The following is a 21,957-nucleotide window of genomic DNA, read 5'->3' as shown; positions in this document are numbered from 1 at the left end:
CTATGGAAAAATGGGAACAAAGAAAACAGAATATTTAAATAATTTATAAAGTAGACTCTCAAATGCATATGGGACTAAAGCGGAGCAAAAATTTTTGGTCAGATGGCATTTTTCAGCAAAAACTGTTTCAGGGCAAATAAAACTATTCATAAATTCGACAAGTGGTTTTGGCTAAATTAAAAAAAAAATCATTGACATTTTCAAAATGAAATGTTTTGACTTTTCATTTCAAAACCATTTAAAAATTTAGATACAGTTAATTTAAAAAATTTTCAAACACACCCAAAAATGTAACATTGAATGGAAAAAACTGGGGGAAAAAAAAAAAAGTTTTGGATTGATCAAACAATGTTTGACCCAAAAAGCTTAGCAAAATTAGGCCTGATGTTGGAAAATAGTCCTTACAAGCATAAAGGCCACAGAACTAAAAAGTATTCTAGATTAATAATTTCAGTAATGAGGCACTTCCGTTTTTTTTTCTAAAATTTCTAAGGAACAATTTAGAGGATACATTAATGTAATAGGGATTCTCTGAAGAAGGAAAAGACTATGATAAAGCAGCAAAATAAATAAATAAATATATATATAAATAAATAAAGGGGTGGGGGTCCTCCCCTAGTTACTTTCAGGCAGGTTGAGGGGGGGGAAAAAGGACCAATGCTCAACAGACTTATACAGTACATACTGTGACACTACATGGAATAAGGCAGACCGTTTATAATATTAGTTATACCAATATTATAAAATTGCAAGGAATCTGATCAGATATGCTGTGTAAGGTATCTGTGAAAATGTTGTGATTTGCCAAGTATGATAATCTTGTTTATATGTTTGTATCACCTTTGTATTGTGAGTTATAGATATGTATGATATATCTGTATTTCAGACTTGTGCTGTGCATCTGGGTGATATCCCCAGACAGATTGACATCAGCACTGTCTAGCCTGTTCAATGGCCCATCAAGAGTCATCAACTGTACAATGAACCCATTGAAAGGAACCAGGGAATATACCTTATGAGTCAGCAAGGCATGTGGTATGCCTACAGACAGAGAACTGTAAGGCTTTTCCATGCCACGTGCTGGGTAGCTTGTGTTTGGGACAAAGGATAACAAGCCACATGGCAAAAGACGATAAAAGGCAGCTGCATCGTTTCTATTTGGTCTTCATTCCTGCTTCTTACCTCTGGAGTAACAAACTGAAGCTCCAAACAAAGGACTGAATGACCCATCCAAGCTGTGGATGTGTTCCAGAGGGACTTTCAAGCCAGCAAACTCACCAAATACTGCTAAGAACCTGACATATGGACTTTGACGTCTCTGTATGTATCTGACTGCTTTATCATTTAACAACTCTCTTCTTGATAAAAAGAACAGGAGTACTTGTGGCACCTTAGAGACTAAACAAATTTATTTGAGCATAAGCTTTCGTGGGCAACAGCCCACTTCATCAGATGCATAGACTGGAACATACAGAAAGAAGATATTTATACATACAGAGAACATGAAAAGGTGGAAGTAGCCATGCCAACTGTAAGAGGCCAATCAACTGAGATGAGCTATCATGCAATAAGGGGCTGTGTGATTTGTTTTTTAGCTTCTTGATAACCAGTGTGGGGGATCAAAAGTACAGTTTGTGACTGGTTGGTGAGTTTAACTTCAGTGTTAACTACCTGTTTTTCTGCTCTCCCTTTTGCAGCCTGTCCTGATCTTGGCATTTTCAGTGAGGGCTACCTCAGGCACCATTGGATGACACATACTTCTTGAGACTTGGACCAAGTTGTCCTGTCCCAAGTGTTCAACACTTTATACTATAAGCTTTTTGGTCAAATTCCCAAGAGTACACACTAAAGGCGACATGGCCCAAGAGCAGAAACTATAGAAAGTATTTGGGGAACTTGAACATTCCCCAGTGTTCCACAGATTTACAGCAATTATTGCTGTGCAATAACCACTTATTGAATATTTTTATTTTCACAATGTCCATGGAAAGGTGTGAGTTATGTGTTCTTTTGTCCTGGTATAGTATCACCAAAACACTTCATGAAAGAAATAAAAAAAAATCTGTTTCTCTTCAAAAAAATCTAATACATAAATGAAGATGTGATATCAAGATTAAATGCTTACCAAGTGGTGCTTTGAGGAACCTGCGCTCGATGCCTTGCTCTATCTGAAGCAGTGCAGATGCCAAGTAATGGACCACATTATTAACTGGCTGCGGAGTGCTCGTATTTGTTGATGCAGTGCTTGGAGCTTCAGTTTTTAATCCAACAAGTCTAAAATTTTTAAAAAGTTAATAGGATTTATAGAATTTCAAATCCAATATTGAAAAAGGAGATAAATATTAATGAAAATCTTTTAAAAAGTTATATTAATTTGTTTGCATCCCTGTGGTTTTCTATTGTCTTCACCCCACACAAGCTGTAGTGCATTTACCAAATACATACTGAACATGGATGCATGCAAATATAAGATACTGTTTTAAAGAGCCCCTAAATGCTACACCATAAGTAACAAGAATTGGCCCCAGGAATTTTATTCATTATATATAAATAAAATGTATATATGAATAAAATTCCTGGGGCCAATTCTTGTTACTTATGGTGTAGCATTTAGGGGCTCTTTAAAATATAGTCATATTTATATATGACAGTTGTTGGAAAATGTTTTACTAGGTTCCCCCCCTCAAATAAATAGTATATGTTATTATAAGACTGCAGTATAGCAATATAGAAAGAACAAACCAAATATGAGAATATAAAAACCATTTATAGTATACAAGGGTGAAATTTTCAGACATGCCTTAATGTCTACATTGGGACTTGCACTACTAAATCACTGAGGTGCTTTCAGAATCCCACCCTGTGAAAATAAAATTGCTCACCATCACTATATAGTTACATTTATACTACATAACATCAGGCTAACGACCTTTCCCCACATATTCATAAAATTAACAAAAAATAAAAACCCTAAGACAAAGGCCCGCACAAAATCCAAAGATAAAAAGAACTACAATGTGCAGAAATAGCCCATTCATGCTGAAAGTAGAGACAATGCCTAAAAATATCCCCCAAATCTATTTCTATTTTGAGGGGGAGGTAATATTACAAGTTGCAATGACTAAATGGAGTAGAGTCACTTCCAGACCAAGTCGGTCTTCAATCTGCACACATTTTCATGAAGAGCCCATACAACATGTCATACTGATGGGGCTTAGCAGATATGATGAAAGCTTTCTACATTTGGTACAATGGATTGCTTCCATAATAAGAGCATTAGGCCTTTTATAGGTTTGAGTCTGAGTCAAGTGTAACCATCTGTAGTTCTACCTCATTAAAATTCACTGTTAACTGTAATATTTCCAGAAGTCAGGTTTTTTCTAAATTATGTGATAGCCAGAAGTGAACCTTTAAGCCTCTACAAAGAGCACCTAAACTATCATCCCCCAAGGAATTTGTAGGTGTTAACCTCCAACTCTCCTCCCCGCACCCCTCATCAGCTATACCATTGTAGAATGCATATGGGAGGGTCAGCAGGAGTTCAAGTTTGTTGTGAGAAAATAACTATCAGACTGACAAAAAGAGAATCCTAGAGGCAGGGAAAACAACAAAAACCCCTGCACTTGACCAGTAATGGCTGCAAACTTAAAATTAATGCAGGGGTTCTCAAACTGGGGGTCGGGACCCCTCAGGGGGTCGCAAGGTTATTACATGGGGGCCACGAGCTGTCAGCCTCCACTCCAAGCCCCGCTTTGCCTCCAGCATTTATAATGGTGTTAAATATATTAAAAAAGTGTTTTTAAATGTATAAGGGGGGGGGAGTTGTCATACTCAGAGGCTTGCTGTGTGAAAGGGGTCACCAGTACAAAAGTCTGAGAACCCCCGACATAACGCATTTTAAAACTACCTTTAACAGACAGAAGCATCATCATCATCATCATCTTCTTCTTAAAGCGAATTAGAAAACAATTTCTCACTTGTGTCTTGCTCAAAAACCACTCTCTCTTCCCTGGTAATCTCCCCCCACAATTTTTTTTTTTTTTTAAAACCAGTTTGCACAGATAAGCAAACTGCAGTAATCCCAGATGATAAAAAGCAAAATGGAAAGTAAGTCAGCATTTCAATTTTGTTTAAGTGAAAGCATACATTTTCTCCCAAGAAGGAGTACCAAATTTGTAGTCTACAACTGATCGTGCAGCTTCAAAATGTGCAATGCCCTGAATTCTGACTTCAGTAACTGGAATCAGACTGGTTGTAGTGAAACACAGAAGCTTGAAAGATATTCCAACACCAACCAGAAGTAAGAGTACATTTCAAACACACAAAGCAGTTGCTCAGTTTTCTTTTTAAAATATAGTTAGAAGTTTTTCACTCAATCTGCAGTAGAATGGAGGAGAACAATTCTTACAGAAATAACTTTTGTTAGCCATTGATTAAACATCACTAATGAAGAATAAACTAAAATCTGATTTCCTGATGAACAAAGCAAGCTTTCTATTGTTGCTGCTCTTTTTGATATTCAAATCTGCTAACACTATTTTGAAGTCATGTGTGTACCTTTAATACTTTGTTGCCCAAAAAGCCTGAAAGAGAAAAGAAGACTGCATGCTTCTTTATACTGCACTACTTGGCCTCCTAGGCCCTTATGAGACATCATTTGCTCAGAGTTGGATGGAATGACCAACATCAAAAGGGTTCCATCACATGACTCCAGAATCCTTAAGTTTCTGTTTTAGTATGCAAGACTTTTATTAGGGGAGCTCAAACCAGAATATTTAATGGAAAGAGTCAATATTATGGATAACAATGGTGGAATTAAAGGCTTCTGCAGTGGAACTGAGTGCAGGCAATAAAGAGTACTTAAAACTTTAGTTTTTTGAAAATTAAACATGAAAGAACTAGTTCAATATTATGGCTTTCAGGAAGCAGAAAATCCCCAGATCCTATCAAAGATACAAAGGAGATGAGTGAACAATTTCTAGACATCTGTTTTAAACTAGGATGCAATTTAGTCTGAGTGCTAATTCAGCAACCTGCTATAAAGATAAAAAGATAAGAAAAAATAAATTCTAATCGCAACACTGTCCAGCTCCCAACTTCAAGATACGATTCAGGAAGCTGTCCACAAATAACATTGTTTGGAGACAGCAAAGCTGTTCATTCCAGATTGTTGTTTTATCAATCTGAACAAAAGTATAGTGTTTAACAAAATATAAATCTTTCTGGATGAAGCTATAATATCCCTGTTATTTCAGGGCACACCATATATATTAAAGGGTTTTGTTTCTGAAACCATTAAGTTGGTGTACAATTACAAAAAGGATTCTGAAGATGAGCCATCTGAGAATGGGGCAATAAAAAGAAGTTTTCTACCAATGTCTCCAGTTTCATAGGTTGAGAAACACAGATTTAGGGAAAGGTCCCTCTTCCTCATCCATACATGTATACAGTCTATTAATTCATGTATACATTTATAGTTGCAATATTATGTAATCTGAGGTTTCCTTTCTGTTCTTTTACTGAATTGCAATTTACTTTAGGTAGATCACAACTAGTGTTAAATAGAGTGAACTGTATTTCACAAAAATCAGTTCACTTATTATTTATATTGCAGCAATATCAAAGGTTCTAATAAAGGTCAGGGCGCCATTGTATTAATTTCTTCTACTACTGCTGAAGAAAAGTTAAACATGCAGCTCATCTGGGGAGGGATGGGGTGAACAATGATGCAACATTAATTATACATAGAGCTCAGTGTCTGTCACGGATTCCATGACTTTCTGCGACTCTGTGACTTCTGCAGCGGCCAGTGTGGCTGACCCCTGGGCTGGCCAAGCAGCTGGCTCCAGGACCTGCTGCTCAGGTGGCTCCAGGGACAGCCACACCTGTCACTGCTGGAGCGGCCCCGGGGCCAGCTGCACCGGCCTCTGCTCAGGCAGTCCCAGGGTCTGCCAAGCAGTGGTCCCTCCCCGGGCAGCCAGAGATGGTGGCCCCCTGGACGGCCAGAGCAGCAGCTGCTTAGTAGCCCCCAGGCGTCTGGTGCCGCTGACCCTGCGGCACCCCTCTAGCCTCCCAAGATTTAGTCAGGGGTATTTATAGTGTAAGTCATGGACAGGTCACAGGGGCTGTGAATTTTTGTTTACTGCCTGTGACCTGTCCATGACTTTTACTATAAATACCCATGACTAAATCATAGGTTTAATTATACAGCCTTTCTATTGAGCTTTTTTCCCCCAGCAAATTAAGTCTGGATGCTGGTTGCCAGATAGATCAAATATGTTGCAAGATATAAAATGCATGTATATATTTTGCAACATAGTACTTGACCTATTTTATTTAAACATACAAAGTAACAAACACTGTCACACAAATACTAGAGCAAAGTTCTATAGCTCACTGGACATAAATACATTATTTAAAAACACTAATTTTTAATATAGAGGGAATGTTGGTTCACAGAATTTATCAAAAATTATAGCAGTTTAGCAAGGTGGTGATGTGCAAAAAGTCAACCTACACAAAAATCCCATAACACATAGAAAACAACAATTTCAAGATTGGTAAAGAAAAGATATTTGCTATTTAAATCGCAGCTCTTACCTGTCTTTTACAATAAACTTGGCTTGATCATCTGTTTCCATTTCTTCAGCATCTTCATTCACAGTTTTAATTATACCATTTTCCTTGTTTTCCTCATTTAGCAGCTCATACTGCCCATTTTCTAAGGCTGCTCTCCAAGATTGCCTGTCTGTAACCTGCAGAAAACATGAATGAGAGCCTGCAGACTTCTGGTTGTGCCAATAATTGTACACGTTTAACTTGAATTTCAAATAAAATAAAAATATTGTGCAGAGTTCTTGTTCAGGCAAAAAAAAAAAAAAAGAGTGAGCAGCACTGTTTGGTTCCTAGAAACGCCACTTTCCATGAAAAACTATAATGTAATACCTTAATTGCCCCCAGTGTTCCTTGATAAATTCTGTCTTCAATGTCCAAAAGAAAGTCTCTAAGTCTCAGTTCAAGCTGCTTTTCTGCAGACGTTTGAAATGTATCATGTGCATTCTGTATTCTTCCCCGCCCTGATGAAAGAGGTTTGTTGTCACTTTGAGGTTTGTCTGCAATAACCAATATGCTTTTTGTTAGGGCTTCCTATTTCTTAAGTGACAAGAAAATACACTTTCAATAAATAGGATTAACAACAACAAAAAAAACCCCAGTAGTTCTTTAAAATACCTCTCATTATTAGAAAGTATCTCAGTATTGAGATTTTCATATCATCATAGTAGAATCTAACCCAAACCCGGATCAAATATCTACATCCCCAAAGAAAGATGGATATTAACATCCAGACCTCCTGAAAGCGAGCAGATTAAAGGGATATTGTTTACTTAAAAATCACATGCCTTTCTTAAAAGCTTTTACCTACCACTTTAACAAGTAATAATCAGTAGTCTCTGACACTACTAACTCATCTGTCACATTGTCTAGATGTTAAGTTGACACTGTCCCTTTAAAAAAGCCAAATGAAAGAATGGGAAAATAAAAGCTTTAGGATATAAAAAGAAATGTCAAACAGCACATTATAATAATAAGAGAAGTTAAATATATGCTAAAGATTGGAAGGCACAAAAAAGTTGACAGCACACTCAAAAAGATTAAACCCATAGTCTGTAAAACCATCATGGATGACAAAAGCCTTTGTTCACGGGATGTAAGGGAGTTGGGGTGGGAGTGTGCTGAAGAGAGAAGTACACAAAAACACAGAGGCAGTCAGTCAAGAATGAGCAAAGCAGCAGCGTGTATGGCTCCGGCCGGCGCAGCAACCAGACATGCTGCTCTGCACGATAAGTGGTAAGTGGGCCAGGGCTGGGGCTGGGGGGTTGTATAAGGGGCAGGGAGTCCGGGGGGTGGGGGGCAGTCAAGAGACAGGGAGCACGGGGCGGAGGTTCTGGAGGGGGCGGTCTGGGGATGGGGAACAGGGGGGGTTGGATAGGGGGTGGAGTCCCAGGGGGCCTGTCAGGGGGTGGGGGTGTGGATGGGGTTGGGGCAGTCAGGGGACTAGGAGCAGGGGGGTTGGACAGGGGGTGGGGTCCCAGGAGGACAACGAGCAGGTGGGGGGTTTGGATGGGTCGGGGCTTCTGAGGGGGGCAGTATGGGGTGGGAAGGGGTGGATAGGGGCCAGGCTGTTTGGGGAGGCACAGCCTGCCCTACCCGGCCCTCCATCCAGTTTTGCAACCCCACTGTGGCCCTTGGGCCAAAAAGTTTGCCCGCCCCTGCTCTAAGGTGTGTGTGGATGGTTCTCTTTTTGACTTAGGCCTTGTGCATGAATCAAATGGCAGGCTGTGATTTGCAAAGAGATGACATTGAGAAAGTTGATAGGTACTGGAGAAACATTTTAAATTAAGGGTTATCAGGTTCTATTCTTGTTTTGTAAGCCAGTTTTGGGGTTAGGAAGGAAGGAGGAAAACAATAACATTTAAAGTAATACCTTGGTAATACAGTATTTTAAAGCATTTACAAACATATTGTTGATCCATTCAACTGAAGGAAATAGGGGAGTTGCTAAGTTCTGTTGCAATGGAACTCCAACCAAAAGTAAAATTGACATGGCTATATCTCATCACTGCAGCACAATTTACAAACTGTTTACCACTGAATTCTTTCTTTGTTGAATAAACTGGACCAGAGTTCCTGTCCAGAGTACATGGTTTTATCATTAGCAGTAACGGGGAAGAGGTGGAGTTTTTTACATTTATACTATAGTGTTTTCTCTGTTTGTAAATGAAAACCTAAAACACACCAAAGGAAAGAAATTTGTGTGAGACACCAATATCCATTTATATGAGGGACACCTATCACATGGGCAATAGCTAGATGAGGAACACATCAACTATTTATATGGCACTCATTACAAAAAAGTCAGATTAACCAAAAAAAAAAAAAAAAAGGAATCTTTAGATTCTGGACAAAGAAAGCTTCTAGCCTCTCCTGTCTGCAGAGATAACCTTCCAAAGGAAGGCAAAACAATGAGTCTGCAGATGGCCTGAAACAACAACCACCCAATGATGTTAATTCCCTTACCCCCTATTAATTTGAGTGTCAATTCCAACATCCAACAGTTACATTTCACTGTTAACTTTAGCTATTCTTTAATTGTAGTAGATGTAATGGAGGTAGGAGGTGGGAGTAAAGCCCATGGTGCTTGGAATTGGGAGTTGTTGCAGGGAAGAACATGCAGAGGGAAAGAACAGAGGACACAAAAAGAGAAAGAAAATGGAAAGAAAAAGAAAAAAGGAAGAACACACAAATAGGTAAAAAGTGACAAAAAAGAGTCCGTGGCACCTTATAGACTAATAGACGTATTGGAGCATAAGCTTTCGTGGGTGAAAACCCACATGTGTCTGACAAAGTGGGTATTCACCCACGAAAGCTTATGCTCCAATACATCTATTAGTCTATAAGGTGCCACAGGACTCTGTCGCTTTTTACAGATCCAGACTAACACGGCCACCCCTCTGATACTTGACAAATAGTTAAGTAGCTCTAACCAGAAAGGGAACGTATTTTCCTTAGAGTGAAGAATGTGACAAGTTTAATTACTATATAAAGGCTGTTCTCTCCCTCTGATCTCTTTGCAAACCTCCACTGACAACAGTGGGAGATCAGCTTTGGATTGAAGGGAATAGAAAGTGTCCTGGATGCACAGACTATAATTAAACAAAGAATCCAGACCACTCCTCTGAATGAGCTTACCACCCCTACCTAGAATGTCTCAAGATAGTTCACTGTGGATAACTTCACAGGAAATTTACATAATTCAAGACTCAGGCCAGGTCTACACTACAGCCTAAGTCGATACAACTTACGTTGCTCTGGGGTGTGAGAAAGCCTCCTCCCCACCCCCAAGCAACGCAAGTTTCACATTGTCCATACCGGTGCGGTCTGCTTCTTGCTGAGGTGGAGTAATTATGCCGACAAGAGAGTGCACCCCCATCAGCATAGCGCATCTTCACCAGACACGCTACAGCAGCACAGCTGCATCGGTGCAGGTGCATCGATGTAGCGCTGTAATGTACACTTGCCCTAAATTAAATACTTTGAAGATAACTGAAAAGGAAACTTCCTATGGTAAAAAAAATTCCTGCAAAAAACTTCACAAACAAATTCACTAAGTTTTTGTGAAGTATACAAGACACAGCCTTTACTTGTGTCAGTGATGTATGCAACTGTCTTACTGGTAGCATACCTATATGTAAGCCTCATTTTTTCTAAGCACAAAAAAGGTTCAGTAGTTTCAAGCAAGCTTCCAAATTTTGACACACACGAAAGCAATGTTATTCTTTAGAAAAAGCTACTTATGTTGGCACAACCTCCCTACAAGAGTATAGAAACTTATGCACGGATAAGCCTGTGCATGTCACACAGAGGCTAGCACAATTAGGTCTTTGTGTCAAATTCTTGAAAAAAGCAATCAGGCAACATATATAATTGTTTACCCTGTTCATACTAATCAGTTCTGCAGCGGTTTTGAATTATTTCACACATCCAGGGGCGGCTCCAGGCACCAACACAGCAAGCATGTGCCTGGGGCGGCATGCCTGTCACCGTGAGGGCGGCAGTCAGGCAGGCTTCGGCGGCATGCTTGTGGGAGGTCTGCCGGTTCCACGGCTTCGGGTACGCCAAACGTGCGGGACCGGCAGATCACCCGCAGAAACGCCACCTGTCTGCTGTGCTTGGGGCAGCAAAAAACAGAGCTGCCCCTGCACACATCATCATCATCATCTGAAAAGCCATTCAAGTCTAAGTTAGAGTAGTTGCCTCTCCTTGTGTCCTCTGTCTTCAAAGGCAGACCATCTTGTCTTTTCTTTCAGAGCAGAAATATTGAGATATCAACATACTGAAAACGAGCTCATGTCAGATACCAGTGTTCAGGATCTACCATCTACACCAAAGTTTTCTTTTACTTTTAAGACTCCCTTGCTTTTTTCCTAGCTATGCATGCTGTAGCTAGTGTCTTCCCAGGTGGGACTAGCTAATTACTTCTTCAAAAGACCAACAGCAACTCTGATTTATGAATCAACATCAAGAAAACAGTGAAGCCGCTACCCTTCCACTGAGACACCCATGAAATACATTATTCATCACAAAAATACACTGAAACCTGTTTTCTGAAAAGCAAATAGTTCAGTTGCTAAGACATTTGATAGAATCATTTAATCATTTTATAGGATATTCTAATAAGAATTCTTATAATGCTACTCTGAAATCAATTGTGAAAGCAAATTAAGATCAAATACATTTGGAAGAAGTTGTCCTTTACCTGGAATATGGAATTTTTCCACAGGAAAACTATTTAGTTGTTCATATATTCTATTTTTCTCTTGTAAAAGAGTTTCTTTTAAGGCACTCTCCCTATGTCCTCGGGAATTCAGAGCCTCTAGGAGTTGATCCAGTTGTTCCCGAGAATTGTAAAAGCACCAGCGGTTTGGCTTATATACTGGTCTTGGCACCTCTACAGCAACACTGGTATATGAATCTTGGTCAATATTGGAGGTAGATTCAGATGACTTCAAAGACTCTCCAGTTTTAGTGGATACCTGAAGTTCGTTTGTGATGTGAGACGGTATGCTATTCTGAAAGGAAGAGGGTCGAGGCAATAACATGTCTTCTGTGAGACCAGAATAGTCCTCTTCTATAAACAATCCAGGAACGGAGGGGAAAATCCAGTAGCGTCGGTACATGCGGTCACGACCCAGTGGAGAGATATTGGTGCAGGCTGTAGCATTCTGAATCTTTTCTATAAGTTCCTTCTCTTTCTTTTGTTGCTCCCGTTTTAAAGCTTCTTCCTCCTCAGCAGTAAGAGGTTCACTCTTTTCACAAGAAGTCTCGTCTTGCCTTGTAAATTCCTTAAATCCATTTTGCCCCCTCTTACCTAAAAATGAAAGGAAGAAAACTGACAGTATTGTTATTGTAACCGCCATTATTAGCATAGATCTGTGGTCATCAATCCATCAATTGCGATCGACTCATTGATCCTGGGAACTCTCCCAGTTGATTGTGATTTCTGGTTGTGTAGCAGGGCTGCCGCTAAGGCAGGCTCCCTGCCTGACGCAGCCCCACACCACTCCTGGAAGCAGCCAGCACACCCCCGGGGAGTGGGCAGCGGTCTCTTCGCACTGCTCCTGCCTGCAAGCACCGCCCCCACACTTCCCACTGGCTGGGAATGAGGAACTGTGGCCAATGGGAAATTAGAGGGCGGTGCCTGCAGAGAGAGGCAGCGAGCAGAGCCACGTGTCCCCCACCCCACTCCCAGGGGCCGCAGAGGCACATTGGCCCCTTCTGGGAGTGGTGTGGGGCCGGGGCAGGCAGGGAGCCTGCCTTAGCCTCACTGTGCCGCTGCCTGGGAGCCGCCCACGGTAAGTGCTGCCCGGCAGGAGGGTGCTCCCCAACCCTGGAGCCAGCACCTGGGCTGCACCCCAACCCTCTGCCCCAGGCTCAGGCCAGAGCCTCCTCCGACACTGTGAATCCCTTGGCCCCAGCCCAGAGCCTGCACCCCCTCCAGAACCCCAACCCCCAGCCCAGTGAATATAAGTGAGGGTAGGGGAGAGTGAGTGACGGAGAGAGGGGGAGATGGAGTGGGCAGGGCTTTGGGGAAGGGGCAGGGTAAAGGGTTGCCCTTAAATTCAAAAAGTGATCGTTAAAGCTGTCTGGGGGTAAATCTGGGCCTGGGTGCATCAGGCCTCACACCTCCCTCCATCAATAGAATTAATTAGTTAAGTGGTATAAATCACCTTAAAGAACACTATGGAAAAATTATTGGTTTCTTAAATTCTACAAAAGATGAAGTGCCTGAAAATGAGTCAGCCACCATTCGAGATTCATTCATGTAGAGCACTAGTAACTAACAGTTTTTCAAGCCACAGCCTATCTCCGGTCTTTCACTCACACAAAAAGTCCAGAAGGCAATGAGAGAAGACAAAGAGGAATAGAAGCACTAGAGTACATAGGACAGAGCTAAAAGAGGGATCAAACCAGCTCAATTCATTTAACAACTCATTATGATCAAGGTCTTTTTTCTTTACATTTACAAAGAAGATTAATGCTTTTTAAAGGTTTACTAGAAAAGTAAAAATTTGCCCAATTGCTGGTTTATGCATATATACATACATACATACATACAAGTACACAGTCATTTATTTTTTTACCTCTTCTTCCTTTTTTGTTTGGTCCTGGTTCTTCCTCATCCTCTGTCACTGTGTCCAAGTCTTGTTCCTTCTGTTCAATTTCTTTGCTCTCTGTACTAGTATCAAGGTCTTCCCGTTCCTCTTCCCTGATGGGATAGTACAACAAAAGTCCATAGTCAAAGAACTGAATGAAGCTGGCAAAGAACATACTGTACTTTGCAGAATGTGCTTTACAATTAGTATTTTATCATCAAAAGTTGCCCTGTGAAGAACTGTAGATGTATTTTTTCCTTTTATTATACTACTTCACTATTCAACAGAAATGACTACGTATAGTCGAACTTCACATCCTAATGTAAGAATATAGATTGTGGGGAGCAGAGGGGGTAGAAAATAAACAAACAAAAAAAAAACTTTAAAAAAGATATAGGAAATATTTCCTAGAAACCAAAACATTGAGCCATAACCACAGAAATACTGTACTAAAGCCTAATCCGGGGCTTAACTATTTTTAAATACCATCCCAAACATTTAAAGACATTTTATAGTTTTAAAACCAGATCCTCGTGGTGTACATCAGCGTAGCGCTACTGAATTCAGCAGAGCTTTGCCATTTTTCGCCAGCTGAGGATGTAGCCTTTAGTTTTTATTTTACATGGTTTGCAGTGCCCTCTTAGATTGAAAATACATTTCCCCTACCCAGATTTGTACCATTTACTAAGCACTGATTTTTATAGGGTGGTTATTACACATTATGACTCCAATCTTGCAAATACTTAACATGCTTAACTTTAGAGCATACAAGTAGCAGTCCATGAGACTACGCAAATATCTAAAGTTAAGCATATACATACATTTTTGCATGATTAGACTCTGAAAAATACAATTTAGTGTCTTAAGAAAAGAATACTTATGCAGCAGCACATGCACAAGTCTTGCTTATGGAAATACAGGGTTCTATCAGTGTAAAAACCTCAGATCTATGGAGATAATCTAGAATAGCATGCTGGCTAAGACTAAAATATTTATGTTATAGTTCAAACAGAAGTTATGGGCTTGATGCAGAAATTATTGAATGAGGTACTCTACTCCTACATAACACTGGTGAAAGTAATCATCATAATGGTCCCTTCTGCCCTTAAAAATCTATGACGAGCTACAGTCATCTAAGTTAGTAAATTAGAAAATCAAATACTAACGTTAACCTCACAAACTGCTACTGTCAGACACCATGGCTTTACTTGCTTATAGAAAATATCTGTATTCAACAACCCTTTTCTATTATTTTAAAAAGAAAATGGTATTGTTTTATACAATCATTTTTCCTTTTGTTTCTGTAATCAACATTAAGGACCAGATTTCCCAGTGGGTATAAACTGGCATAGTTCCACTTAAGAAAAAAGATTTACACTGCCTTAGGCTCTGGTCCTATACACCGAAAACAACCATTTTGAAAAGCAGGCTCAAAATTGTATTTATCATATTAGAATAACTGATCCGACCCAACAGACACTTCTGCAGCAGGATTCCTTTGCTCCTCTTCCTTCAGCTTCTCCTGTTTCTCCTTCATCTTTTGTTCTTGTTCTTTTAATCTTTCTTCCTTCCTCTTACGTATCCTAAGGATAGGGGGAATATAAAAAAAAGCAATTAACATATAAAGAAATTGCCTAATTTAATCTGGTTATGTCCCTTTCCTTTATAATAAGCACCACGGGATGAAAATGCTAATTTAAGGGCAGGAACTCATCTTTGTACAATGCCGAGCACAACAGGGCCTCAATCCTGATTGAGGCCTTAGGCGGCTGGCATAATACAAAAAACAGTAATTGTTACTTCAGATCCAGCAGCTAAATTTTTGATGTAAAGGAGTCCCACCTAGTTTTATCTTGGTTATGTTCACTTCTTACCTTGCTGCTGCTGCTTCTCTTTCTTTGCGATGTTGTTCTGCCTTTAACTCTCTGAATTCCTGTTTTGCCTGTCGTAATACATCAACAGAGTCCTCAATGAAATCTCGAGTGGAGACGAGAGTCAGAAGCTTCCCGCAGAGAGCATGAAGAATCTTCATCTTTTCCCCTGATAAAATTCACGTTAATGGTTTATGCTTCATTATAAAAGATGCAGAAGTACTCTTTATATAGTGAGCTTCAGGCCCAAAATAGCTTCTTAACTGAAGAAATGACATATCAAATCAAGCAGACATTGTCAGATGTGCAGGGTTAAGATGAAATACTAAATTTTTTTTGTTGGCAATTGTGCCATGAGGTAACTAACCAGACCAGTTTAGTTATAACCTATAGTTATGATTTTTTTACTTCTGCAGTCTACTAAACTAAGAACTGTGATCATTGCACAAATGAATTTCCAGTGTGAATTTTTCAGCTACATGTTATCCTAGAAAAGTATTACATAGGCATTTTTAGCAGTACAAAAAGGTAGAAAGTATTTAGTTTTGGAAGAAAGACAGACATCCGCTAAGATTTATATTGTTTGAAATTCACACTGGGAAACACTGATAATACGAAAGAAAAAAATATCTCAAAACATAGAAGCTACCACTACCATACCTTAAATTAAAGTCTCATTTGAAACATTTGACACACCTGGGAAATGATTTATTAATCAGGATGCAATTTATGTCTTAAATATTATGTATCTTGTACCAGACAAAAGGAAATAGCAATTTCAAAAATAAATAAAATAAATCTGCAAGTGTGAGGATACCAACTTAAAGGTAGTATGTGCAGTGACATAACTTCCAAACTAACATTATTCATTCACCTTGTGATCAAAAGCATATGTGGCAATATCTGGCAAGAACATTACCCAGACAGGACATTTTCTCCCAGGAGAAAGTCACAGGTTATACCAATGACAAAGCACTAATCTGAAGGTAGTAAACATGAGGCTCTAAACAAACAAGGACATTTTACGAGTTAGGTGAGCTGTAAAGCAGAATTATTGTTTTAAATCTTTTTTCCTGGGCAATTGAGTTTGTAGCACAACATATGGCATATTTTTGCAGATATCCTAACTCTTATTTTAGGTTCTGCTGTATCTATCTTAAAATATACATATTCTGTTTTACTAATTTGAATTAAACCTTGGGATGGGAGGGGGAGGGGGAAGAGGGTGGACAGAGAAATTCTGACTCATGCTTTCAAAGGGAACCTTGCCTCTGTCCTCTCAGGGACACACACAAACTGCATATATGTTTGTCTTGTTGCTGGGTATAGACACAGAAAGGGTTGTGGCCATTATGTCTTTGAACCATCTCAGAAAGTATGTTGTGGGCACAAAACAGACAGGGCAACCTAAAAATAGCAGGTTATATCACAGTGATTGACTCAGCTTTCTAGTTTTGCTCTGTGGATCAATGAAGAGAATTCGTTGGATGAGCCATGTGGGTTCAGGACCTACTGACATTCTAGCTTTCAGGCAGAAATGTATAGATTTGATGTACACTGAGACAAGTTCAAGATACTATATATCCATCTTTATGCAGTCACTTAGCTTGAAATCTGGAAAATGCCATTTTCCAAAGGATCAAAGATTCTCCTGGCTATTGAATCTGAAGATAGTCCATTTGAAGGACTCTAGTTATTCAGTAACTGTATCCTTTTTATTTCTTTCCTCCACAAAGCCATGCCCTTGAGATAGTCTCTCAAAGAATGCCATATGTTACAGAAGATGGGAGCAACTGGTTTTGAAACACATATAAGCTGACCCAGCCAAAAACATGTACATTTGCATCCAAGTACTAGCACTAATGCACACAGGATGTGTGAAACAAGAGGCAACTGACGTTGTACAAAACAGAAATTTCTTAAAATAGACACTTCTATTAGTGTCTACATAACTGCCAACTGAGAAATGCAGTACAGCAGACAAAGTTCCAATTTATTTCAGTGGGAAACAAGAAGTTCTGAGACTTCATCATGTGCCTTATTACTTAAGTAGGAATTTCTGGGTTCCTTATTCATATAAATCACCAGTGTTAAAAAATCATGAACAGAGGGAAGCCTCCTCAGTGCAATAAGTAGGAAAAAGGGAATCTGTGTGTCCAGTATCTTGAGGCATTTTAGAAACAAAAGTAGCTTTAAAAATTGCTTATGGCCGATTAAGTTTGTATACCTTAGTAGTATAGCTGTTGTCAGTAAAAATATTCACAGAAGCATACTGCACTTGGGAATTTCTGGACTGACAATCCTGGAGGTCCTCTACTTAACTACAGAATAGGCAGCAACAGCGTAAGCTGCCCAGCCACTGCCCCACCTGAACTCTGACCTGAATGGAATGCTTCTAGGAATGAAAGGGTAATTTTATTTCCACGCCCATTCAATCCTTGACCTCTTAGTGAGACCACCTATAACAGTTCCAATTGGGGAGACAGGTATCCATGTCAAAAAAACTATCACCCCAAAAACTGAAGTGAGACTGCCAATTTGTTTTACACAGGACAAATGGTTGTTAAATAACTTTTGGTCCCTGGGCTACATTTAAAATTGGCCCCCTAGAGAATGGCTTTGAATCATCTTAAATATGACATTCATTTTGTTTTATTACCTGGTGACAAATCATACACTGAAGTACTTGAGAGTTTCTTCAACAGACCAGGATTACTCAATCTCAGCTCCATGCAAGCATCATCTGTAGCATCAAAACCTCCTCGTTTTTGGTAACGATACTTTGCATTTGCTGATGTTACATCAGCGCCTGATGCTAAGATGTGAAGTCTGAGAATCTCAGAAAGAGTGCAGCTGTCGAGATCCAAATTTTTCAAATTGCAGCCTATAGTTAATAACAGTGAGAAGTTATTTTGCATTGAAACCAACAATATATACCAAGCAATGTAAAATGTGCTTTTTAAAAAAATACAGAGCAAGATAAAACACATAAATGAAACAAAAAATGAAACCCACACATACCCTGATGTAACTGGGGCCATGCAGCTGCCAAAGTTGCAACTGCAAACAGTGCAGATTTTGTGGGGTCTGCATCTTCATCCAAAGCCTCTGTTAAATCTTTAAGGAAATAAAGACTTTATTCTAATGCAAAATTAAAACTTGGATTTTGGGGGGAAGAGAGAAAAGGCCTTTTAAAATAGTGCAAAGACAAAGAAAATAGCGTGACATTCACAGAAACTTCAACGTATTCAAGACTTAGGCTATGTCTACACTACCGCTGTAAGTCGACCTAAGTTACGCAACTCCAGCTATGTGAACAACATAGCTGGAGTTGATGTAGCTTAGGTCAACTTACCTTACTGTTCTCGTTCCGGGTGGAGTACCAGGGTCGACCAGAGAACGCTCTGCGGTTAATTTAGCGGGTCTTCAATAGACCCACTAAATTGACCTCCGGTGCATCGATCACTGGAGCGTCGATCCGGCAGTAGCGTAGACATAGCCTCAGTTCAACAAACAAGTTAAATATATGCTGCCTAATGTCCACCTAAGCAGTATGTACACTAAGGTCATGCAACATTCACTAAAAGCCGTTCTCACAATGCACAAGCGACTAAAGTTGCTAAAGCGCTGACATGGAGCAAAACATGCACACTGGAGACAGAGGGAAGGGAATGGAATACCAGGGAATACACTTGAAAGAGAAAAATTCACAAATCAAACTCCATCCTATCCTGCATGTTCCAGCAATTTAATCATTTCCTTATTACCATTTTGTTTTTTTATGAAGAACTATCCAAAAATTTTTTTACACTCTGGATGCTAGCATCCATCACCATTTTTTTTTAAATCAGACTTTTATATAGAAGTTTACTCATTCCACACAAATATGATCAGAATGGTAATCCATTAAAAGCAAGCCAGATGTAAACAAACACTACACAGCAGCAGCAAAAACAGCTCATCCATGGGGAGGCAAACTGAATTCCCTCTTCTTAAACAACGTTTCCTTGGCACTTACAGGTAAGTTCTCCAGACGGTTGACAGAGTTGGGTCAGCCTTGCACACTAGTTCAATAACTTTACCCTATTCAAGTCCAAGTCATTATGAAGTGTTACGGTCACCAAGTTAACAGGCAAAGGAGCTATAGGTCCAAACTGAACAAGACTGCGTAAATAGTGGGTTTACAACTATTAAACAACAACATTCTTGCATCACGATTAATGCTGTCTGAAAGCTTTTACCCAGATATTACAAAGTGGACATTATCACTTTTCCACATCTCTTACATAAAACTCCAATTCTGAAAAAAAACAACACTTTTTTGTTAGTCTCTAAGGTGCCACAAGTACTCCTGTTCTTTTCACTTTTCTTGGGTGTTCTCTTGAAGTGTTGCCTGCTTTTCAAATCTAGCATGTTTTAGAAAGTAGAACAAACTGTTCACTGCTACAAACCTCCTTGACTAGTGTGACAGAGGAGAAGCTATACAAGAATGTCTAATTCTTCTATGAAAGAGAGATAAGTTGTCTGAACAAGAGCAGCAAGAAATGAAAATCCAGAGGCTCCAAATGAAAGTAGTAGTAAAAAAGTAGTACTATCTGCAGTCCCACAACAGATGGCCAATTAGAAGTAAAATGGTGTTTTTGCAATAGCGAGCCCTGCAAACTCTAACTGCAATCTGAAAGTCAAGTTGGATTATTTCTATTTCACACATCACCAACAATAATTTAGTTAACTATTCTGCTGATGTAGGAGACAACAAAATCCAGCTAATTTTCTCTTAGCTGTGTTGGCCCTGCATTGCTACCAGGAGTTAAAAATGTAGTTTATTCAGTAAAATAAGCCGTTAGTTTTAATAAAACAGCATCCAAATGTGCTAGATGTTGTACAAACACCTAGGAGACCAGCCCTGAGACTCTAAATACACACAGAGAGCAGACTTTGTTACTTAAGATGCCGCCATTTTTAATATACAGTCACCTTGCAGATGAGGACTACGTTTTAAGGACTAAACTGTGACTGACAGTTGCATGGGTGTGCAAGGGTCATAAGACTCACAGAGTCTTCCTGTCTGTCTTACATCTGTCACATAGGGGCCAGGCACACTCAGAGTCATTGTTCTCACCTGAGCGCAAGAACTAAGTAGAGCAAGTGCCTATAGCCAACTCTGGGGAAGCAGTGCCAAGTAGGGCCATGGCTTCCTGTCCCTACTAGTCAGCAAGTTTGGCAGGCCAAAGGGGTACACATACTGAACCCTGCTTCATGAGCAGGGCAATAGTTGCTCTCCCTGTCTACACTAAGAAGCTCTGGGGTGGCACAGTGCCTTCTGGGGCCTCTCATTTCAGTAGCTAGTGCCCTTATAGGGGATTTCCTGATCCAGGTATCTTCTATGAACACACTCTCCTGGAAGCTAACAAACAAGAGGGATTTCTCTGTTAGAATGAGGTGTTACAGCATAATGGATGCTTCAGTTTATTATTTTAAAATCGTACACCAACTACTGGTTTGTGGGTTTTGTCAATAAGAGACAATAAAAGGACCAAAGAAGATACAGGGAGATTTTCCTACCTGTAATACAGGTTTCTATGATTTGGCATTTGACAATCTAGATCACTGAGATTATTTCTGTTACAGCAGAAGGAATCTTATTGGCATACACGCCAAATTTTTTTTAGTAAAAAAGGGAAGCACCAGAGAAGGGAGTCGGCTTATGAACAGGTATAGAGAGGGAGAGGTGGGACACAGCCCCTCCCCCCAACAGAGGGAGCAAGGAGAGGCAGCACAGCCAGCAGAGAAGAGGCGGGCCCAGAGTCTCTCCACTTCTGGCCATGGTGCTCTCCCCCCAGCCTCCAAAACAGCTGCAGCTCTGACGCTGGCAGCCTGCAGCCGTGCCGCTCGGTCCCACCCCCCAGAGCAGGCTGTGGCCATGCCCCCCGGCCCAGCCCGCTGGAACATGCTGCGGCCATGCCACCCCACCTGGCCTGCTGGAGAACGCTGCAGCCGCGCTGCCCAGCCTGCCAGAGCAGCTCTAGCCAGGTCAGAGACATCCTCCCCTGGCCCTCCCCAGATAAGGTGGGAAGAGATGAGACAGGGAGAGAGTGTGGGGGTCCCGGGCTAGGGATGGGGTCATGTGGCGGGGGGGGTTACTCCCGTGACTCGCAGCTTCTCCCCCCTGAAAAAAAATTTCCCCACCGGTTGCTGTCCTGGCCCGTCGGTAAGCAACTGGCGCGCTGGGACACTTTGATTACTTAGGTAAACCTCCGTGCCTGCGGACGCTCGAGGTAAACAGACCATCTCAGCCCGCCAGCAACTTATCCTGATGGCCTGGGAGCCAAAGTTTGCTGACTCCTGAATTATAGGGTTGGCTTATGAACGGGTTATAAAAATTTTCCATTTTTACTTATCCATCTCCTTAGAGACTAGAAATTATTTTCTTTCAAGACAACTTTAAATTTTCTTCATTTGCTCCCCATTTTAAAAATAATTGGGATAACACAGCACTATCAAATATTAAAGGAATATGGTCAGTTTATGTCCAATTCTACTTCTTTCCAATCCCCATCAAAACATAGAGGTTTAAATTAACACTGTGGTAGGAAGAAAGATTAAAGTAGTCTGATTAGATTTTAACATTCTCATGCCTGGCCAGATTCTGCAAGCCCTCCCTGTGACGTCAGGGAGTGTTCTGTGGGCAGAGAGCATTCCAGGAACAGGCTCATAGTGTTCCCAACCCAGATACTACAGCATTGTTCCAGTGCATGAAAACTCAAAACTGAAACTATTAGAGATAAAGACCTGTATATTGGACTTGTTGACAGCTTAAAATAAGAACTTCCTTTTGATGTTAGCAGTTACAAGATAAATTTTCAATGGAC

The 21,957-nt window shown here is 40.3% G+C and overlaps 1 protein-coding gene across 4 annotated transcripts in view; it reads right to left on the bottom strand.

Moving 5' to 3' along the window:
- The window catches only part of BAZ1A (bromodomain adjacent to zinc finger domain 1A), a 111,249-nt gene that overhangs the window by 24,429 nt on the left and 64,863 nt on the right, over positions 1-21,957 (bottom strand). For 2 of the 4 annotated variants that reach the window (XM_045013519.1, XM_045013521.1), the window contains 9 exons: positions 18,107-18,202; positions 17,745-17,969; positions 15,089-15,254; positions 14,684-14,797; positions 13,203-13,327; positions 11,318-11,929; positions 6,946-7,112; positions 6,601-6,755; positions 2,126-2,274 (listed from right to left, as the gene is read on the bottom strand). In XM_045013519.1, coding sequence (XP_044869454.1) covers positions 2,126-2,274; positions 6,601-6,755; positions 6,946-7,112; positions 11,318-11,929; positions 13,203-13,327; positions 14,684-14,797; positions 15,089-15,254; positions 17,745-17,969; positions 18,107-18,202 — 1,809 coding nt within the window. The remainder of the gene's footprint in view (positions 1-2,125; positions 2,275-6,600; positions 6,756-6,945; positions 7,113-11,317; positions 11,930-13,202; positions 13,328-14,683; positions 14,798-15,088; positions 15,255-17,744; positions 17,970-18,106; positions 18,203-21,957) is intronic. The other 2 variants (XM_045013520.1, XM_045013522.1) reach the window with 2 other exon arrangements.

The sequence above is a fragment of the Mauremys mutica genome, chromosome 4 (genome assembly GCF_020497125.1).
Source record: "Mauremys mutica isolate MM-2020 ecotype Southern chromosome 4, ASM2049712v1, whole genome shotgun sequence".
NCBI classification, from domain to species: Eukaryota; Metazoa; Chordata; order Testudines; family Geoemydidae; genus Mauremys; species Mauremys mutica.
Note: the sequence above shows the minus strand (reverse complement) of the source record. Positions and strands in the feature narration are given on the sequence as shown.